Consider the following 19,466-nt stretch of genomic DNA (forward strand, 5'->3'; position numbering starts at 1 on the left):
TGAACTGTGTGCTCTAACTCTGGAGGACTGGTATCCAGCCCTGGCTTTGATCTCTGGCTCCTTCAGCTTACGAACCTACTCTGCTAGAGGGGCCAAGCTGCTCCCAGACAGCTGGTCACAACACTCCAATGGGTAGTGCCAGGCAAAGCACTTCATAGGGTAGTGGCAGTGGGATCTGTTCTTGTTCGCATGTGCCAGCGGCAGCATGGCGGGGTGCATGCTCATCGGCTGTGACAGGGTGCTAGTGGATGTCAGGGAGCCAGCCTCTGGGAGGGCATTTATAGCAGCAGCAGTAGTGGCAGTATGGCCGAGGTGGGGGCAGGGGCCACGCTGGCAACTGTGCACCTGTTCGTTGGTGCCGATGGTGGGGTTAGCATGGGGGCGCTGGTGGGTACAGGACTGTGTGTGCCCTTTGTGCATGTTCATACTGGCAGCAGTGGCTGCTCAGGGCTGGGGGTAGGTCCCCTGTTTTCTCTGCGTAGTTTCCTGCGGGAGGCCCAGCATGGGTGGGGCACTGGGAGGGGTGGGGCTGGTGGGCTCTATGCTGCCAACACTCTGACAACAATGCTGTGGTGGGAGAGGAGAATGGGGGGCTGGGGTGCACTTACGCTTGCAACAGTGGCACAGCAGGGTGCACACACAGGCATGCTGTTGGGGAAGGGTGGGCTAGGTCCACCTACACACACACCACCAGCAAAACGATATTGAGGGTGGCTGTGGGCAAGAACCTGCAGGCAAAACCGCACAGGGGCGGCTGCAATGGGAGCAGGGCTCAGGTGGGCTAGTGTGTCCGTGGGGCCGCTGTGCAAGAGTACTCCCCGTTCAGGTACAGTCTGCCAGTACAGGAGCTCTGATGCTGCCCCCAGGAGGTACCTGGGGATTGCACTGCAAGCAGGCTTGGCCAGGCTGGGGCCTCAGGAGAGGCCAGCAGACTGAGGGTTGCTCAGGTCAGACTGGCCCCATCTGATGGGCAAGACTACCCTGGAGAGTTCAGGTCTGACAGTTCCCCTAGGGCTAAAGTCTCCTATGAGAGCAAGTCAAGCCTAGGGGATGGGTGACCTGGTTGTGCTCCACCACATGGCTTCTGCATCAAACCCCCTGGCCTGGCTCAGGCTGGAGTTCTGCCCCGACTGAGGTAGGAGGCAGAACTCGACTTAGGAGGTGAGACTGGGACACCGGACCAAATTGAGGACTAGCTAAAACAGGTCAGGGCAGAAGCGCCTCCCCGTGAGACCCACCCCACAGTGTGCTATGTCAGTTTACCATTGCCATGGCAACACTTGGAAGTTACTGCCCTTTCTCATGGCAATGACCCAACAACCTAGAAGCCACCACCCACATTCTAGAAATTTCTTTATAAACTGCCCCTTAATTTGCATATAATTAAAAGTCAGTATAACTGTGACTGCAGAGCTGCCTCTGAGCTGCTGCGCTGGGCACGCTGCCCATGAGGTAGCCCCGCTCCACAGGGAGCAGTGTCTCTGCTGCTGTGCACGTGGCTGCTTTAGTAAAAGTTCTGTTTATCACCACCAGCTCGCCCTTGAGTTCTTTCCTGGGCGAAGCCAAGAACCCTCCCAGGCTGTCTCAGTTTTAGGGCTGCCTGCCCTGCATCAGTACCACTTCTTTAAGCAGCTTCCCCTGCCAACGCAGCTGGCCGTGGTGGTTGGGGGGTCCCTCCTGCCGAGATTCCAGAGGCCATGGCAAGAGTGGGTTGCCCGTTGCTAGTTCAACTCACCTCCTCCACAGGAGTCACTGGGAGGCAGGAGTGATTCCTGGTGCACAGTAGCCCCATGCAGGGTTCCCAGCCTCCTCCTCTGTCTTCCCTCCAGCCTCCGCTGGCACATGCAAACAAGAGCAGATCCCACTGCCACTGCCCTATGAAGTGCTTTGCCTGGTACCACCCATTGGAGTGTTGTGACCAGCTGTCTGGGAGCAGCTTGGCCCCTCTAGCAGAGCAGGTTCTTAAGCTGAAGGAGCCAGAGATCAAAGCCAGGGCTGGATACCAGTCCTCCAGAGTTAGAGCACGCAGTTCAGGAGTCCTAAGCTGAGCCTTGGTCCCCTAAAATCTTCCAATAATGAAGCCATCCAACTGAACCCACCTTATACACAATCAAACCCCCAGGGTCATCAAATAGGATAAAGGAAAAAGAAACCCATTCCCTCCAGGGCCTTCCCTCTGAAGATCTAGAAGTCTAGGAGTGCACCTGTCCGCACAGTGTCCCTGTCTCTTAGTGGGAGGTGTTTCTCCTGGCTGCATCTAGTTGGCCATCTTGGAGCAGGAGCAAACTCTAGGTAAAGTCTTTAAACAGCTTCAAGTTAGGGTTCCCACGAACCCCTCTTTGGGTAAGCGAGGTATAGAGGGAAGGGACCCAGAGCTTCCTTGCCCTCTCTGGGCATGCCACCCTCCAGGAACCTCCACATGTTCAGCTCTCTGGAAGCTCCTTTTATCTCTTTTGCTTTACATCTTCCCTCACTGAGACGTCCAGCACAATGTTGAATACAAGTTGTGAAAGAGCGGACATTCTTGCTTTGTTCCTGATCTTAGAGGGAGACCATTAAGTCTTTTGCCACCAACTAGGATGTTAGCTGTAGGTTTATTGTAGGTGTTCTTTTTCACTTTGAGAAGTTCCCTTTTATTGCTAGTTTGCTAACAGTTTTTTTTTTTTTTAATCATGCATGGGTATTGTATTTTGTTCAATTCTTTTTCTGCATCAACTGATGTGATCACATGAGTTTTCTTCTTTTGGTTGTTAATATGGTGTATTCCACTGACTGCTTTCTGATTATTGAATCAGTATTGCATTCCTGGAATAAAATCCCGTTGTCATGGTGTATTATAGATTGAGTATCCCTTATACAAATGCTTGGGAGCAAAAGTGTTTTGGATTTCAGATTTCTTTGGATTTTGGAATATTTGCATATGCATCATGAGATATCTTGGGGCTGGGACCCAGGTCCAAACATGAAATTCATTTATGGTTTTTTTTTTTTTTTTTTGAGATGGAATTTCGCTCTTGTTGCGCAGGCTGGAGTGCAGTGGCACAATCTCAGCTCACTGCAACCTCTGCCTCCCAGGTTCAAGTGATTCTCCTGCCTCAGTCTCCCAAGTAGCTGGGATTACAGGCATCTGCCACCACACCTGGCTAATTTTTGTATTTTTAGTAGAGACGGGGTTTCACCATGTTGGCCAGGCTGGTCTCGAACTCCTGATCTCAGGTGATCTGCCTGCCTCAGCCTCCCAAAGTGCTGGGAATTCAGGCATGAGCCACTGCACCTGGCCTCATTTCTGTTTTATATACACCTTATGCACATAGCCTGAAGGTAATTTTACTTTTCCCTTGGGGATGCTGAATAAACTGCATTGTGCACCTGCATTTTGACTGCAACCTGTCACATGAAGTTAGGTATGGAATCTTCCACTTTTGACGTCATGTCAGGGCTCAAAAAGTTTTGGATTTTGGAGCATTTTGGATTTGGGATTTTTGAATTAGGAATGCTTAACCTGTATTCTTTTTATGTATTGCTGGATTTCCTTTGCTGGTATTTTGCTGGAGATTTTTGAATCTACACTCATAAGAGATACTGGTTTGTGATTTTCTCTTTTTTGTAATGTTTTTGTCTGGTTTTGGTATCAAGGTAATAGAGGAAGTGTTTTTTCCTCTTCTGTTTTCTCAAAGACATTTTATAGAATCCATGTTAATTCTTTAAACATTTGTTAGAATTCACCACTGGAACTATCCAAGCCTGGAGATTTATTTTACAAAATGCTTTTAACTATTAACTTCAAAAAAAAGTATTTTCTTGAGACAGGGTTTCGCTGTGTTGCCCAGGCTGGAGGGCAGTAGCGTGAACACAGCTCACTACACTTTGACTCAAGTGATCATCCTGCTCAAGTGATCATCCTGCCTCAGCCTCCTGAGTAGCTGGGACTACAGCCGTGTGCCACCATGCCCGGCTAGTTTTTGGGGTTTTTTTGTTTGTTTGTTTGTTTGTTTTGAGACAGAGTCCTGCTCTATCACCCAGGCTGGTGTGCAGTTGCACGATTTCAGCTCACTGCAACCTTTGCCTCCTAGGTTCAAGTGATTCTCCAGCCTCAGCCTCCCATGTAGTTGAGATTACAGGCATGTACCACCATGCCTGGGTAATTTTTGTATTTTTAGTAGAGACAGGATTTCACCTTGTTGGGCTGGTCACAAATTCCTGACCTCAAGTGATCCGCTCACCCCGGCCTCCCAAAGTGCTGGGATTACAGGTGTGAGCCACTGTGCCCAGCCCTAAAAAGGTTTTTTTTTTAAAGCCATTCTTGTAGAAGAGGTCTACTGGCTACATGTTCCCTTGGTTTTCCTTTAAGAATGTCTCTATATTTTACCTTTATCCCTGAAGGCTGTTTTCACTGGATATGGACTTCTGAATTGACGGTTTTTGTTTAGCACTTTAATATGTTATGCCAGTTCCTTCTGGCATCCATCATTTCTGGTGAGAAATCCACAGTACCCCAAATCTTTATTCCCATATAGGTGATGTGTTATTGTCCTCTGGCTGCTTTCCAGATTTTTCTTTGCCTTTAGTTTCAGCAGTTAGATGAGGTGTTCATATCTTTGTGTTTCTACTGTTTGGGATTTGTTCAGCTTCTTGGATCTGTAAGTTTATGTCTTTCATCAAATTGGGAAGTTATCAATCATTGTTTCCTCAAATATGGTTTTTTGTTTTTTTGTTTTGTTTTGTTTTTTGAGACGGAATTTCATTCTTGTTACCCAGTCTGGAGTGCAATGGCACAATCTTGGCTCACTGCAACTTCCATCTCCCAGGTTCAAGCTGTTATAAGTAAAATGTTTATTCAGAAACAGAATGCTTGTTCCTTGGTACCACAAGGAAAAATCAGCATTCAGACAAAAAGTTTTCTCAGCAAGGCAAATTTGCTTTCTGCAGAAAGGGTGCTCCTCACAGATGGAACAATGGTGAGAGCACACCCGAACAAAGGAGGGAAGCCATTTTTATCCCTTCTGCAGCTTGTTCCTGCTGCTGTGTCCTATCTCCATTGGCTGGAGCCAGACCTCACAATCTAAGCTAAACCTAATGGCTAATAACTTAAAACTTTCCTAAATAGGTAAAGGCAAGGGAGAACAAAGGAAAAAGAGAAAGTTGACTCATTCCCTTATATCTAACATCTCTTATGTCTAAAACAAATATCCTGGTTAAAGTACAAGGACATAGAATGTACTCATTCCGTTATATCTAACATCTCTTACGTCAAAAACAAATATCTTGGTTAAAGTACAAGGATATAGAATGTACTCATTCCCTTATATCCAAAATCTCTTACATCAAAAACAAACGTCTTGGTTAAAGTACAAGGACATAGAATGTATTCATTCCCTTATATCTAACATCCCTTATGTCTAAAATAAATATTTTTGGTTAAAGTACAAGGACATAGAATGTACATTATTTCTAACAGTTATGATTTATTCTTTAATAAGAGGGAAACTTTGAAGAGGAACTTTTTTACTTTCTACAAAGCGTTTCTCCTGCCTCAGCCTCCCAAGTAACTGGGATTACAGGCATTCACCACCACACCTGGCTAATTTTGTATTTTTAGTAGAGACAGGGTTTCTCCATGTTGATCAGGCTGGTCTCAAGCTCCCAGCCTCAGGTGATCCACCTGCCTCGGCTTCCTAAAGTGCTGGCATTATAGGCATGAGCCACCGCACCCGGCCCTCAGATATGTTTTTGTCATTTTACTCTTCCTTCAGGACTCCAGTGACATGAAGGACCTTTGGTTATTATCTCGTGTCCCTGAGGCTGCTTATTTTATTCTATCTTTTCTTCTCTCTGTTAGATTGGATAATATACATTGATCTGCCTTTAAGTTCACAGGTCCTTTGGCCCTTTCCTATTTATCTCCATCCTCTTATTTATTTATCTATTTATTTTTTGAGATAGGGCCTCACTCTGTCATCCAGGCTGGAAAGCCATGGAGCAAGCATGGCTCACTGTAGCCCCAACCTCCCAGGCTCAACAATCCTTCTGCTTCAGCCTCCTGAGTAGCTGGAACTACAGGTGTGCACCACCAAGCCTAGCTAATTTTTAAAAAAAATTTTGTAGAGATGAGGGTCTTGCTGTGTTGACCTGCCTGATCTAGAACTTCTGGGGCAAGTGATCTTCCCACTGCAGCCTCCCAAAGTGCTGGGATTACAGGCATGAGCCACTGTACCTGGCCTCCATTCTGCTATCAAGTCCATTGAGCAAGTTGTTTATTTCAGTTATTATATTTTTTAAATTTCTCCATTTGATTCTTCTCTTTTTTTTTTTTTTTTTTTTTTTTTTTTTTGAGACAGGGTCTTAAACTCTGTTGCCCAGGCTGGAGTATAGTGGTGCAGTTATAGCTCACTGCAGCCTCAACCTCCTATGTTCAAGTGATCTTCCCATCTGAGTGTGCTGAGTAGCTGAGACCACAGGCATGCACCACCATGCCTGGCTAATTTTTTTTATTTTTTATTTTGTAGAGACCAGGACTTGCTGTGTTATCCAGGCTGGTCTCAAGCTCCTGGTTGATTCTTCTTTATCATCTGTTTCTTTGCTGAGATTTTCTATTTTAACATTTGCTGCAAGCTTTTGCAATTTTAAAAATAGCTGTTTAAAGTCTTCGTCAGATAATCCCAACATCTGTGAAGTGTTGACAGTGGTTGATTGGGTTTTCCAGGCAAGTTGACATTTTCGTGGTTGTTTGTATGCTGAGTGATTTTGGATTGCATCCTGGGCTTTTTGAGCATTATGTGGTGATATTCTAGGTCTTATTTAAGCTATATGAGAAATATTGATATTTTTGTTTTAGCCGACAGCCAATCTTACTTTCAGGCACAAGTTCCAACCCCCAACCTGTAGGCCATGAACGTCACATCAGTTTTTAAAGCCCCTGTGCCATTTCCTGGTCAGATCTCCTGGGTGTGCACTGCCCAGTGGTCAGTCTGGGACCGGGGTGGTTAGTTCAGTTCTCAAAGTCTTTCTTAAGTCAAAGTATGGTGTACACACAGGATTCACACATGCTTAATTCTAGAGAGTGCTGGAGACATAAACCACTTCATGGGGTGACTTTCCTGAGCTTCTGGCTCTGTGCTGTCTACCTGGTACTTTTCTGATTCCTTGCGGTTTACTCTGTTGCACATGTCTGCCATTGGGCCCACTTCCCAGCCCACATGGAGAGAGAAGAGAGAGAGAAAAGGACAACGGTTGCCCCACCCCCTCGGAACAGTAGCTGGCACCACAGGGCCTGGGGCATGAGGAACAGGGGAGATGGGGGGCTTCTGTGTTTTCCGGGAGAGTCAGGAGTTCCTCTTCTGGCCCCAGAGCCAGGCCTGGAGGCTCCACTGAGCTCTTGTGTGCTCTGTGGTGCACACTTCTGCTTCCAGATTGCTGCTGCACTATCTCATGGGGGGCGGTGGGGACACTGCGTTCGTGGCTCTTCCCTGGTCCACCTGCTGCTGCCTTCAGTCTTCCAGCAGCTGCCAAGCGTCCTGCCCAGGTTTCAGAGCTGTAGTCAGTGGCAGGGGAACGGGCACCAGCGGCCCCACCTCGTGAGCCGCTTGCTTTCTTTTGTGTTCACGCTGGCCTCATCCCTGCGGTATGGGTGGACTGTGATGGGCTCAGCCCATCCAGTCATGCAGGGCACTCGGGTACCTGTTTCTGACGGCCACAGGCAGTGCAGCATTGAGCACACTTGCTCAGCCCCAGACGTGTGCACTTGGGTGTCTCCGTGACCTGGGCCGGGATTTCCGGAGGGCTGAGGCTGCAGACATGGAATTGCCAAGGAGAGTGCTGCCCAGAAAGACTCTCCCGCGCACTCCGTGCAGTGCAGACCTCTTCGCTTTCTTACTTTCTAAGCCATGGGACGGGACAGTGGCCTCGCCAACCATGTTCCCCTCTCCCCTAGGGACCGTTGTCTGATTGTTTATTGAACCGAAAACAGGGTCCATCTGGGTGCCCTGGGGTGCAAAGGCAAGTCCCGGGGGGCAGCTTAGAGAGGGTCGAGCAGGAAAGCGCTGGGGCTGCGGGGGTCCCCGCCACAGTGCGCTGCTGCATGTGGCTCCACCCGGAAGGATCCCACTCCTCCAAACAGGTCAGCACAAGGGCAGCTGTCAGAATGCCGCCTTCCTACGTGGCTTGCAGAGCTGGCAGCTGGGTCAACATTTGCCTCCAGATGCAATCATCTGAGTGGAGCCTCGTACTTACACAGCCGGGCCCTGAGCAAGCATCCCTTCAGCACCCGCCCTGGGAAGGGCACCAGCTCTGCGTGGCTGGTCACACCTCAGCTGAGAAGGTTCTGAGTGCTGCCTGCAGGGCCGAGATCAGCCTCGTGGGCTGGGCGGCTTTTCAGCTCCACTTCCTGGGCCTGCTCTTGTGGCATTCATGACCTCATGTGTTCAGTTACAGCTGGCTGCTAGGGACAGTCCCAATCCCTGAGGGGGAGGCAGCACCCAAGGGGAATTAGGGGCCGTCACAGTCGAGTAGAGGGCCCTCCGAGAAAGAGGCAGGCGAAATCCCAGTGCTTGGGCTCCTGGAGCCCCGGCCAGTGAGGGTCCCGAGCTCCTGAGCCTCCGCGTGCCCACTGAGCACCTGCTGCCACGCACGCTGTTTCTGGTGCTGGACATGGCAGTGCGCAGCCCCACGTGGCTTCCTCCAGCAGGAAGACAGAGACAGACAAGCAGGCAGATGCAGGGAAGCTGTTGTGTGCCATGGGATCAGGGAGCCGCTTACGAGATGAGGACAGGACAGCACGAGGAGGCGAGGCTGGGGAAGGTGACAGAACCAGAGCCCTTGGGGCCATGTCTGGTTCCCTGCCCCTCCCAGGGCTGTCATTTGCTTGGCACCTCAGTTTTCCCGATTCCCTCAGAGGCGGCAGGCTGGTGAGGGGCTTTTTTTGTCTACGCAGTGCTTTTTGGACATCATGCATAAGACTGCACGGACTCTCCTGCCACTCTGCAGACAGGAAATGCAGGCCCTGCACACGTTAGCCTGGCCGAAGCCAGCATCTGGGCCCAGGTGTCCAAGTCGGTGGCCTTTGGCCCACTTGCTGGTGTGGGCATGGCCTCGTACAGCGTGGCAGTGTGCAGTGGTGGCCAGGGCTGCAGCCCCAGTGATTCTTCTGTCTGTCGCTCTGTGCCCTCAGCACTGGGCCTCCGATCTGTGCCTGTTTCCTTACCTCTAAAATGGATGCAAGAAGAGATGCTCCAGCATCTTGCTCACTCAGGACAGGCTGAGGGGTGCAGGACCATTGCCCTGGTGTGGATTTTTAATTGCACTTTCAGATGCATCTCGGCATGCGCAGTGGGTTACAGCCCCTCAGGTCATCTCCCCACGGTCCCTGCCCCAGAGGTTGTCGAGGCGTGTGTGGAGCAATGCCTGGCACAGTGGAAATGCTGTCAGTGTCAGCCACTGTGACTGGATTTAAGTTGATTATTTTGGATCAAGTGTTATCACACTTCAGGGTGGCCCTGGGAAGCAGGAAGGGGTCAGGACCCAGGAAGCACCATCTCTCATAAGCCCTGGGGGGTTAGGGGCCAGTGGCCTCCCTGGGAGGCCAAGAGGAGAAACAGCTTTCAAGAAAAGCAAGTCTGGCCTGGTTCAAGAGACACCAGCCCAGCCCATCGGGTGAGCAGGGACCATAGGGTCCTGGCCTGGGTCCAGCCAAGCTCATGGCCTCTCGAGGCTGACCCAGCATGGGGACCAGCTGCCGGGCCAGCCCGGAGCATTCAGGGGGCTCCTGGGAGGGAGGGACTGGTGCCTGATAGAGAACCCTCAGAGGGGGCTCCAGGCATGCGTCATCAGGCCCCAGTGTGGCCTGAGGCCTAGAGAGCAGGACCCACAGTGTCCACCTCATGTCCACAGGGCCTCAGCGTGAAGGCTGGAGGGGTAAGCCTGGGGACCCTCAGCCAGGCGTGGGTTGCTGTGGGTTAGGGGTAGGCCTTAGCCACAGCTGGGACTCCCCCAGCTCAGGGGATGCCCAGGAGAAGGATGGGCTTGGAGGTGAGAAGGGCATTGAGAGTGGGGTGGCCAGAGGGTCACATGATGTGGCAGGAGGCAGTGGCTGGTGAGTTGGGGACCTCCCCTCATGCCCACACCGCCACCCCCAGGTCAGCGCCAATGGCAACGTCCTGCGCAGCGAGATCGTGGGCTCCATCAAGATGCGAGTCTTCCTCTCGGGCATGCCTGAGCTGCGCCTGGGCCTCAACGACAAGGTCCTCTTTGACAACACGGGCCGTGAGTACCCTTGCCAAGGGCCTTGCCCGTGAGGATGGCTTCACCAGGCACACACACTACAGCCCAGGGCAGGGTTGGGCCAGGCGGAGGAACGAGCTGGTTTTAAGCACTTGATTTAGCAGCATTTCACACTGCTTGAAACAGCTGTGTAGAATATTCATCCATCCCTGGACATAGAAGGCACAGGGTAGTGAAAATCCTCCAGTCCAGCTAGGAGTTCCCCGTCACCCGGCCTCACACGCCAGGTCCTGCACCCTGCCCTGCACTGCCCGGGCTGCTGGGACTTAGGCTGAGGCCTTGCTCTCTCCCTCCCAGGCCAAGTTTCTCCCCTCACCTTGGGCCCTAGGTGTGGGCTTTGTGAAGGCCACACACGGTGATTCTCGCTCCCGCCGCCTGGCCTCTAACACTTCCCACAGCAGGGCGGGGGCAGAGGGGCTCAGGGCCTGGTTTTGGGAACTCTGCCTCCCACCTCTCAGCTGTCACAGGCCACTGGAAGAGGGCGCAGTGGCTGGGCATGCCCCCATTCCTGGCCCGGTGAGGGCTTCTCGGGCATCAGCCCATCAGGGCAGCTCCCCGCCTGGGGCTGGGCAGGGCCCCACCCACATAGCCTTCGGTGAGGTGGGAAACAAGGCGGGACCCAGGACCCCGTGGATGCCAGGGCCTGAGCCCTTGGGGAGCCCTGAGCTGTCCCCCACCCGAGTCCACTGATCAATCATTCAGTGAATGTGTCCTGAGCAGGTCCCCTGGCTGGGCCCTGGGATGGCCGCTGGGGACTCAGCATGAACCAGACCCACCACCCCTGCCCCCAGGGACCCCAGGAGTGTGAGGGGTGATGGTGCAGTTGTCTTGGGACCCAGCCCGCTTGGTGTTTGTGGCCCAGGCTGCTCTTAGTGCGTGGACTGGGAGCCCTGCTCTGCCAGGGTGGGTCCCAGGTGGTAGGAGTACTGCTGAGACAGTGACCCGGAGGGCCTAGGTCTGTCCTACCCTCACCCCCGACCCCAGGCGGCAAAAGCAAATCTGTGGAGCTGGAGGATGTGAAGTTCCACCAGTGTGTGCGGCTATCACGCTTCGAGAACGACCGCACCATCTCCTTCATCCCGCCCGACGGCGAGTTCGAGCTCATGTCCTACCGCCTCAACACCCATGTGAGTGTGCCACCCTGGGGCTGGGCTGTCGGCGGACTCCTCCCCTTCACCTCCAGGAGGTGAAGCCCAGGCAGACGCCAGGGCCAGCCCCACCCCACACTCCATGAGCTGCCTGGCTCTGCAGAGATGGAGTCTGAGGACCTGGGACTCCGAGATTTCTGAGGGGCACAGACCACTTTGGCCACCACCACCCCTTTCCCAGGCAGCCCCCAAAGCAGGCCCTGGTCATGTTATCTGCATTTACACCGAGGCCTCCCCGGTAGCTCCTGACACTGGCTGTGCACTCCCCGCAGGGCTCTGGGCAGATGGTCCCTTGCCCTGGGCCTTGGTTTCCCCTCTGAAATGGGCCTTTGTCAAACACGGCCAGGTGTGAGCACCCTCTTTGCCCTCGGCAGGTCAAGCCTTTGATATGGATCGAGTCAGTGATCGAGAAGCACTCCCACAGCCGCATCGAGTACATGATCAAGGTGCGTGGGCCGAGGCCACCCACTGAGGGCCTTCTGGTGTCTCTGGCCCGTCCCACGGGCCTAACCGAGGGCTGGGGGTGCCGTAGGGCTGTCATCCGTGCACCCTCGCTGTGGCCTCAGATGCAGGAGTGGCCTGACACTGAGGGGACACCGCCTCGGGCCTGCTCCTAGATGGTACCACTTGTGGGGAGGGGCCTGTAGCCAGGCATCCAGGACACTCCCAGAGGTGTTGCCCCCAGGTGGAGCACCTCTGCCCCTCAATGACCCTGTCTAGCGCAGCCTGGCCCTGGGACACAGACGTTGTCCTAGGGGGGCAGGGCAGAGGGAGGGATGGGGAGCCTTGGAAGCTGAGCAGACAGGAGGACAAAGATGAAACTTTGGAAATTAGGTCTTGGGAGAGTCTCGAGGGCAGGAGGGGGCGTGGGTAGTGCCTGGAGCAGTGGGGCCAGGGGCGGGGCTAGGGAGGATCCCCCGGGCCAGGCTGAGGGGCATGTGGCCTGGAAAGGCTGGGCCAGCTCACCTTGGCCTCCATAACCCTGGGCCGCATCGGCCTGGCCTGCAGGCCAAAAGCCAGTTCAAGCGGCGGTCAACAGCCAACAACGTGGAGATCCACATTCCCGTGCCCAATGATGCGGACTCACCCAAGTTCAAGACGACGGTGGGGAGCGTCAAGTGGGTCCCTGAGAACAGCGAGATCGTGTGGTCCATCAAGTCCTTCCCGGTGAGCACTCTGTCCAGACATCCACATGCCCCCCGTGCCTGTGTCTGCAAGGCAGCCTGGGTGCTGCAGGACCCCTGCACCTCAAGATGGGGTGACAGTGGCCCACTGTGTCCCCCACACCTGGGGCTTCTGAAAGGGTGGATGGAGAGCCGAGGACTGGAGGGAAAGTGGGAGGAGGCAGAGGCTGACTCGGCCCCTGGGCCCCTTTCTGCCTTCCTCTTGTTTGTGAACCAGCCTCTGCCTTTACCTCAGGGCAGTGTCCTCTCCCTCCCTCTCTGTGATGCCCCTGAGTACTGATGTGAGATGGGGCTCCTGTCCATGCAGGCCCTGAAGGAGTCCCGTCCACACTGGCAGGTCCAGGGCCCTTTCCATGCAAGCTCAGCCTTGCTTGCCATCGAGGGACACGGCTGCCTGTAGGCCGGAGCAGCACAGCCTCCAGAGCTCCGCACCAGCCGCCCATGTCCTGGGCCAGCTCTGCGCTGGCATGGCTTCCCTGGCACCGTGTTAAGGATTCTGAGGAGCTGAGTCTGGGCTTGCCGGTTGTACGCAGTGCACAGAGAGGCTAGGCCCGGGCATGGCTCTGGAGCTGAGCCGGGTGGCACTGACCTGCTCTGCCAGGCGGGCTCAGGGCAGGCGCTGCTTTCCATGTTCTCCCCTCTCTCTCCATCTGCATCCCAGGGGGACTTGGGGACAGCCCCAGCTGAGTTAAGCTGGAAATGCTGCAATTCAAGTGCCTTGAATTTGATGATGGTACTTTCCCTCCCAGCCTCAGTCTAATCACATGACATAAAATGCAGAAAGTAGAGGAAGAAGAGAGAAAAGCCCGTTACCCCACCACCTAATACTCCCATCAGCCTTTCTGCGCGTCTCCTTCTCACCTTTCTTTCTGCGTATTTTGCTTTTCCTCATTATACGTAAGTAAAGCCAGCTCAGCGCCTGCCCTTCCACGCAGCGCTGCGGCAGAGCGTTTTCCTTCTGGTGTTGACTGTCTTCTTGGCGGTCAGCTTTGGGAGCTGTGGATATTCCATGGAGGGGTGGTGACCATCCCGGATTGTTGGATTAGCTCCTCGTTTCCTGCAATTCCACTGTTGAAAATAGTGTTTATCATTTAAAACAGACTGGGAGAATACCTCATCAAATAAACAGCATGGTGTGCTGTAGACGGGGGAGGAAGGGACAGGGCGAAGGGCCAAGACACAGGCCAGCGTGGACTGTGCTTGTGTAGATTTGACTTCGAAGCCATGCACGGGCACACTTCATTTTGTGCTTCCCAGATACTGCATTTTTATTTTTGTTTTAGTTTTTAAACAAATGGAAGGTTTGTGGCAACCCTGCGTTGAGCAAGTCTGTTGGCATCATTATTCCAACAGCATGTGCTCACTTCGTGTCTCTGTGTTGTCACTTTTTAGCAATAAAGTATGTTTTAACTAAGGTATGTACATTCTCTTAGACATAATACTGTTGCACATTCAGGCTACAGTATACGGTAACCTTTTTTTTTTTTTTTTTTTTTTTTGAGACAGAGTCTCACTCTGTTGCCCAGGCTGGAGTGCAGTGGCATGATCTCGGCTCACTTCAACTTCCACCTCCCAGGTTCAAGTTATTCTCCTGCTTCAGTCTCCTGAGCAGCTGGGATTACAGGCATGCATCACCACACCTGGCTAATTTTTGTATTTTTAGCAGAGATGGGGTTTCACCATGTTGGCCAAGCTGGTCACGAACTCCTGACCTTGTGATCCGCCCAAATCAGCCTCCCAAAGTGCTGGGATTACAGGTGTGGGCCACCGCACCTGGCTGATAAACGTAACTTTTACATGCACTGAGAAACCAAAAAATGTGTGTGACTTGCCTAACTGTGCTATGTGCTTTATGGCAGTAGTCTGGAACCAAACCTGCAGTGTCTGAAGGTACACCTGTCAGTGCCTTCCATGCATAGAAAACAAAATTAAATCACAATGGAGAAAAGGTAATTCCTAAAAACCAAAAGCAAAATTAATTCATCAGCGTATCAAGTTGATGACAACCACAGAGACACATCACTTCAAGTAACATACCCTAAGGACAAAAGGAACTGCAAAAAATAAATTTTAAGAAACACAGAGAGGGCCGGGCGATGTGGCTCACGCCTGTAATCCCAGCACTTTGGGAGGCCGAGGCGGGCGGGTCACAAAGTTAGGAGATCGAGACCATCCTGGCTAATACGGTGAAACCCTGTCTCTACTAAAAATACAAAAAATTAGCCGGGTGTGGTGGCAGGCGCCTGTAGTCCCAGCTACTCGGGAGGCTGAGGTGGGAGAATGGCGTGAACTTGGGAGGTGGAGCTTGCAGTGAGCCGAGATTGCACCACTGCACTCCAGCCTAGGTGACAGAGCGAGACTCCATCTCAAAAAAAAAGAAAAAAAAAATACAGAGAGATAGATTAGAAATACAGATTAGATAGATAGATAGATACCCTTCCCCCTTTCTTAGATTGTTCCGTACTAGAAGTTTTTTTTGTTGTTGTTAGTTTTTTCTTTTTCTGAGATGAAGTCTCGCTCTGTTGCCCAGGCTGGAGTGCAGAGGCACGATCTCAGCTTACTGCAACCTCCACCTCCTGGGTTCAAGCGATTCTCCTGCCTCAGCCTCCCAAGTAGCCAAGATTACAGGCACATGCCACCATGCCCAGTAATTTGTGTATTTTTAGTAGAAACAGAGTTTCGCTATGTTGCTCAGGCTGGTCTCAAACTCCTGACCTCAGGTGATCTGCCTGCTTCGGCCTCCCAAAGTGCTGGGATGACAGGCGTGAGCCACCATGCCTGGCTTGTTGTGAATAATGCTGCTTTGAACATGAGTGCACAAATATCTCCTCAAGACCCAGCTTTCATTTGTTTTGGGTGTATCCCCAGAACTGGAATTGCTGGATCATATAGTAATTCTATTTTCAATTTTTTGTGGAAGTGCCGTAGTGTAGGCTATTTGCTTTTAAACCTAGAGTGTTTCTCAGTCCTGTCCCTACTGCTGTCTGTTACCAGGGTAGAGAATTTGATGTGTGCCCATGGGTGGCCATGGCACCATGACACTGTCCACCTGGATGGAGATCTGGGCCGGGTCTTGCGTCCAGGCCTTCTCCTGGCTCTCTCTGCATCTCCCATAGCATCTGCTTCACAGAAGTTGCTGCTATATTACTTGGTGCATGGGTACCTGTGACTATTGTGTTGTCCCTGTGGCTTATGGGACGGCAGCCTCTAGGATTGTGGCCTGTCCTCCTGTGCACCTGTCATTCTCCCTTGTGATGATGGCAGCCCTGTCCTCTTTTATCTGCCTTTGGCAACACGCTTGTCAATGCCTGTTCTTCCTACCCGGAGAGCCCTTCTCACTGTGCCTTTGTGGCGTCGAGTGGGTTTTGGTGTGTGAGCTGGCACCAGCCTACAGCTCTCATCGAGAGCAGAATTAAACCCACTCGGCTCAATGTGACGACACAGGCTGGGCGTGCAGGCCTCCATCGCCCCTGGGGAGGGTCTGCTTCCCTGCATTTTCTTTGTCTTGTGTTTTCCCTTCAGTCTTTGCTAATGTTCAGATTTGGGGTCTGGCTGAGTGTTTGGGGCACAGGCTAGTCACCGAGCGGGTTAGTTCCTTTGCTGCCTACTTTACCAGTTGCTGATGTCGCATCTTCCCCCCGTCATCCTCCAGGAGTCTGTACTCAGCACACGTCACCAAGTCAGGCAGAGTCCTCACTGTCACGCTGCCCTGGTGGCAGTAGGCAGAGATGGACCACTCGGCCCTGCCCCAGGTGCACAGGGACGGCCCCTGCTCTGAGGCACAACAGCCCTAGGCGGCAGCAGCTCCCACGGAACCTTGGCCTGAGCCCTGGGGAGCAGAGACTGTGGGGTCCCAGGCGTGGCCAGAGCTGAGATCGTGCCCCCAACTGCTCAGGGCAAGACCAGGCAATGGGGACCACCAGGCTGTGACCTGTTGCTCCTCAAGGCAGGGAGAGGGTGAAGGTCACAGCCAGGACTCAGGTACCAGTCAGAGCCACAGCCGCCCCTGCTCACCCTCAGGAGCAGGACCCAGGGCTGAATCATCACTCCGTGCACGCTCCTTAGTTTCTTCCTTTTGCCGCCTCTCCCTGGTCATGGTTCTCACCTGGACACTCTCTTTTCTTTCACATGCTGTCCTGAGACTGGGTGCATGGTCCCTGTCCCCGGCAGCCCTCCCCTGCTACGGTCATTACACACTCTTCCTTCCCATGGCTGGTCTGTCTGGTTCCCCAGCCTTGGAGGAAAGTGCATTAGGGGAGCTGGGCGGGGGGTGCTGGGCCACTGTAGACCACACTGGCAGGGGCTTGGTGACTGGGGCTGGCGGCTTGGTGAGCTCAGCTCTGGGCGCCCGGGTGTCCTCATGGGGCAGCTGGACACCCCAGAGCAGGGGCTGTCCTTACCAGCCTGGGGCAGCACAGGGCCGAGCTTTGGCTCCCCAGCACAGGGGCTCATGCTCCCCTCCCTGGACTGGGGTGAGTGGTCAGTCTCTGCCCATCGCCACTAGGGCCAGAGCTGTTGGCTGAGCTGGGGCAGGGCCTAGGCCTGAGCGCCTCCCCTGTCTGCTCCCCAGGGCGGCAAGGAGTACCTGATGCGGGCCCACTTCGGCCTGCCCAGCGTGGAGGCCGAGGACAAGGAGGGCAAGCCCCCGATCAGTGTCAAGTTCGAGATCCCTTACTTCACTACCTCCGGCATCCAGGTACGTAAGGCGCAGGTGGCCAGAGCCCAGAACAGGGACAGAGGCCGCAGGTGACAGACATCAACGCAGCCAGCTTGGGAAAGGGTGTCGGTCAGCTGGAATCAGGACCCTGCTCTGCTGCCGGCCTCTGCCTCCCCACAGACGGGGAGAGGCCAGGCTGCCTCTGCTCAGCCCTGACCCCTGAGCTCAAAGCTCACTCATTCTGCCCCAAAACTAGCGTTTGAGGCCGTGCCGTCCACACTCATGCCGCATGGGTGCTCTTTTCCTTGGCACTCCCTTCAAAAGCCCACAGAGGGAGGAGAGGCTTCCAGAGAGCCAGGGGCCTTCTGGCCGGGCCCCCCCAGCAGGCTGCTGAGGCCGTGTCTGAGCCACATCCTGGCTGCTCACCGCGTCCAGAGGCAGCTCTGCCTTCCCACACATTTGCATGGTCCAGACAAATCCCTTTCACCCCCCTGAGACCTGTGCTCATCCTTTTGTCACGGCCTCCCCTGCCAGCCCCAGGCTGCCCCAGCAGGAATGATTAAGGGGGAACCAACAGGGCGGGAGCCTGTGGTGCTCAGGGCCCTGCTACCTGTGCCCCAGGTGCGCTACCTGAAGATCATTGAGAAGAGTGGGTACCAGGCCCTGCCCTGGGTGCGTTATATCACGCAGAACGGAGGTGAGTGAGGTCCCACCCATGGGGTGGGGTTGTGCGGAGGGATCCTCTGTGGCTGCCCCCAGGGTGGAGCCATCGGGTCATGTCCCGAAAGCCGGGAGGGTGCAGAGCCCAGCATGACACCTCCCTCCTGTCTCCTAGATTACCAGCTCCGGACCCAGTGAGGAGCTGTCTCGGCCAACACCCTGGCCTCGGGGCTCCTGGTGGCAGCACCAGGGGACACACCTGCCAAGCCCGCCAGATGGAGGGGCCCTCCCTGGTCTCTGGCCATCCTCCCAGCCTCCACCCAGGGACCCCTGCCTTCCCCAGGCCACCTGCTCTGCTGTCGACACTCGTCTCAGAAGCCCCTTTCCCAGAAGAGGCTGGTCTTCAAGAAGTCTCGTTTCTTTGCCCCTGAAGTCAGTTTCAGGGGAAGGATGTGAAAATTTTCCCTGCAGAGGTTACAGCCTTTTATGCTGTTGAGCTCCCAGGTACCAAAAAGCTTGGCCAACGCTTGCCAGCCAGCCAGCTGCAGGTGGCATCTGCCACGAAGGAAGCGCCAGCCTCGCCGGGCCAGCAGGGGCGTCGTTTTGTTGCCATTTTGTTGAACGTTAGGGGTTTATGGGTGCTCCTGGAACTTCTCTTTGTGCGTTCATTGCTGTTTGTGTTACCCTCACTGTCCCCATGTCCCACCCACGTCCTACAGCACTCAGGCAGCACTTAGTGAGGACAAGCCCTCACCCTTCTTGTCTTCCTTCCCGGCAGCGCCCGCAGCGGGCCGTTTACACGTCGGGGCCGGCACCTGGCGCTCTCGGAGGCCACTGCAGTGTCTGCCTGCTCCCTGGACTCGCAGGCCTCGCTTGTGGCACTTTCCCAGGGCCAGCCTGGGTCACGAGACGCTGTCACTCAGCCAGATCAGTATTGACCCACCAGGGGAGGTGGGGTTCAGTGAGAGACGCCGGCTTCAGACTTTTTCCCACTGAGGGTCCAGAGAGCGGGGCCACATGTCACCCATGTCTGCGCTTGGTCACCCACCCTCCCCACCCTGTGTATGTTCATGTCATAGTTACATTAAATTCCATTCATTGAATACTCCACAGCCTTCCTCTGATGCAGCGTGGTCCTGACTCCTCCTGCGTGACCACAGGCAGCTGCAGGGCTTGCCTGGTTTCGTTGCCAACCTTCCCCGTGGCCCCACGAGGTGTCACCAGCTCCCTCTGCTTCCCCAGCTGAAACACAGGAAAAGCAGCTGCAGGAAGAGGCAGCTGCAGCGCTGGACCATGGGCCACCACTCCCGGGCCACGCAGAGGAGGCCACGGAGGCAGAGTCTTCTCCTCTCATCCAATCTGCTCCACCCTCAGATGGCCAACAGCTTGTCCCCACCTCTCCCCAACCTAATGGCCCACTCAGAGTGTGGTGCTTGTGTCCACAGCAGCATCCCCTGTGTCCTAGCTAGAAATGCAGGTTCATGGGCCAGCCCTGACCTGCCGAAGCGGAGGCTCTGGGGCCAGGGTCCCGGAAAACATTAA

General features: G+C 54.0%; 1 protein-coding gene across 2 annotated transcripts in view; it reads left to right on the forward strand.

Moving 5' to 3' along the window:
• Positions 1–19,034, forward strand: part of AP1M1 (adaptor related protein complex 1 subunit mu 1) — a 38,222-nt gene extending 19,188 nt beyond the window's left edge. For both annotated transcript variants that reach the window (XM_055239170.2, XM_055239169.2), the window contains 7 exons: positions 10,131–10,257; positions 11,260–11,402; positions 11,798–11,869; positions 12,432–12,590; positions 17,178–17,303; positions 17,886–17,961; positions 18,100–19,034. In XM_055239170.2, coding sequence (XP_055095145.1) covers positions 10,131–10,257; positions 11,260–11,402; positions 11,798–11,869; positions 12,432–12,590; positions 17,178–17,303; positions 17,886–17,961; positions 18,100–18,122 — 726 coding nt within the window. In that variant the 3' untranslated portion in view covers positions 18,123–19,034. The remainder of the gene's footprint in view (positions 1–10,130; positions 10,258–11,259; positions 11,403–11,797; positions 11,870–12,431; positions 12,591–17,177; positions 17,304–17,885; positions 17,962–18,099) is intronic.
• The last annotated feature ends 432 nt before the right edge of the window (positions 19,035–19,466 follow it).

This window comes from Symphalangus syndactylus, chromosome 13, assembly GCF_028878055.3.
Source record: "Symphalangus syndactylus isolate Jambi chromosome 13, NHGRI_mSymSyn1-v2.1_pri, whole genome shotgun sequence".
In the NCBI taxonomy this organism is placed as follows: Eukaryota; Metazoa; Chordata; class Mammalia; order Primates; family Hylobatidae; genus Symphalangus; species Symphalangus syndactylus.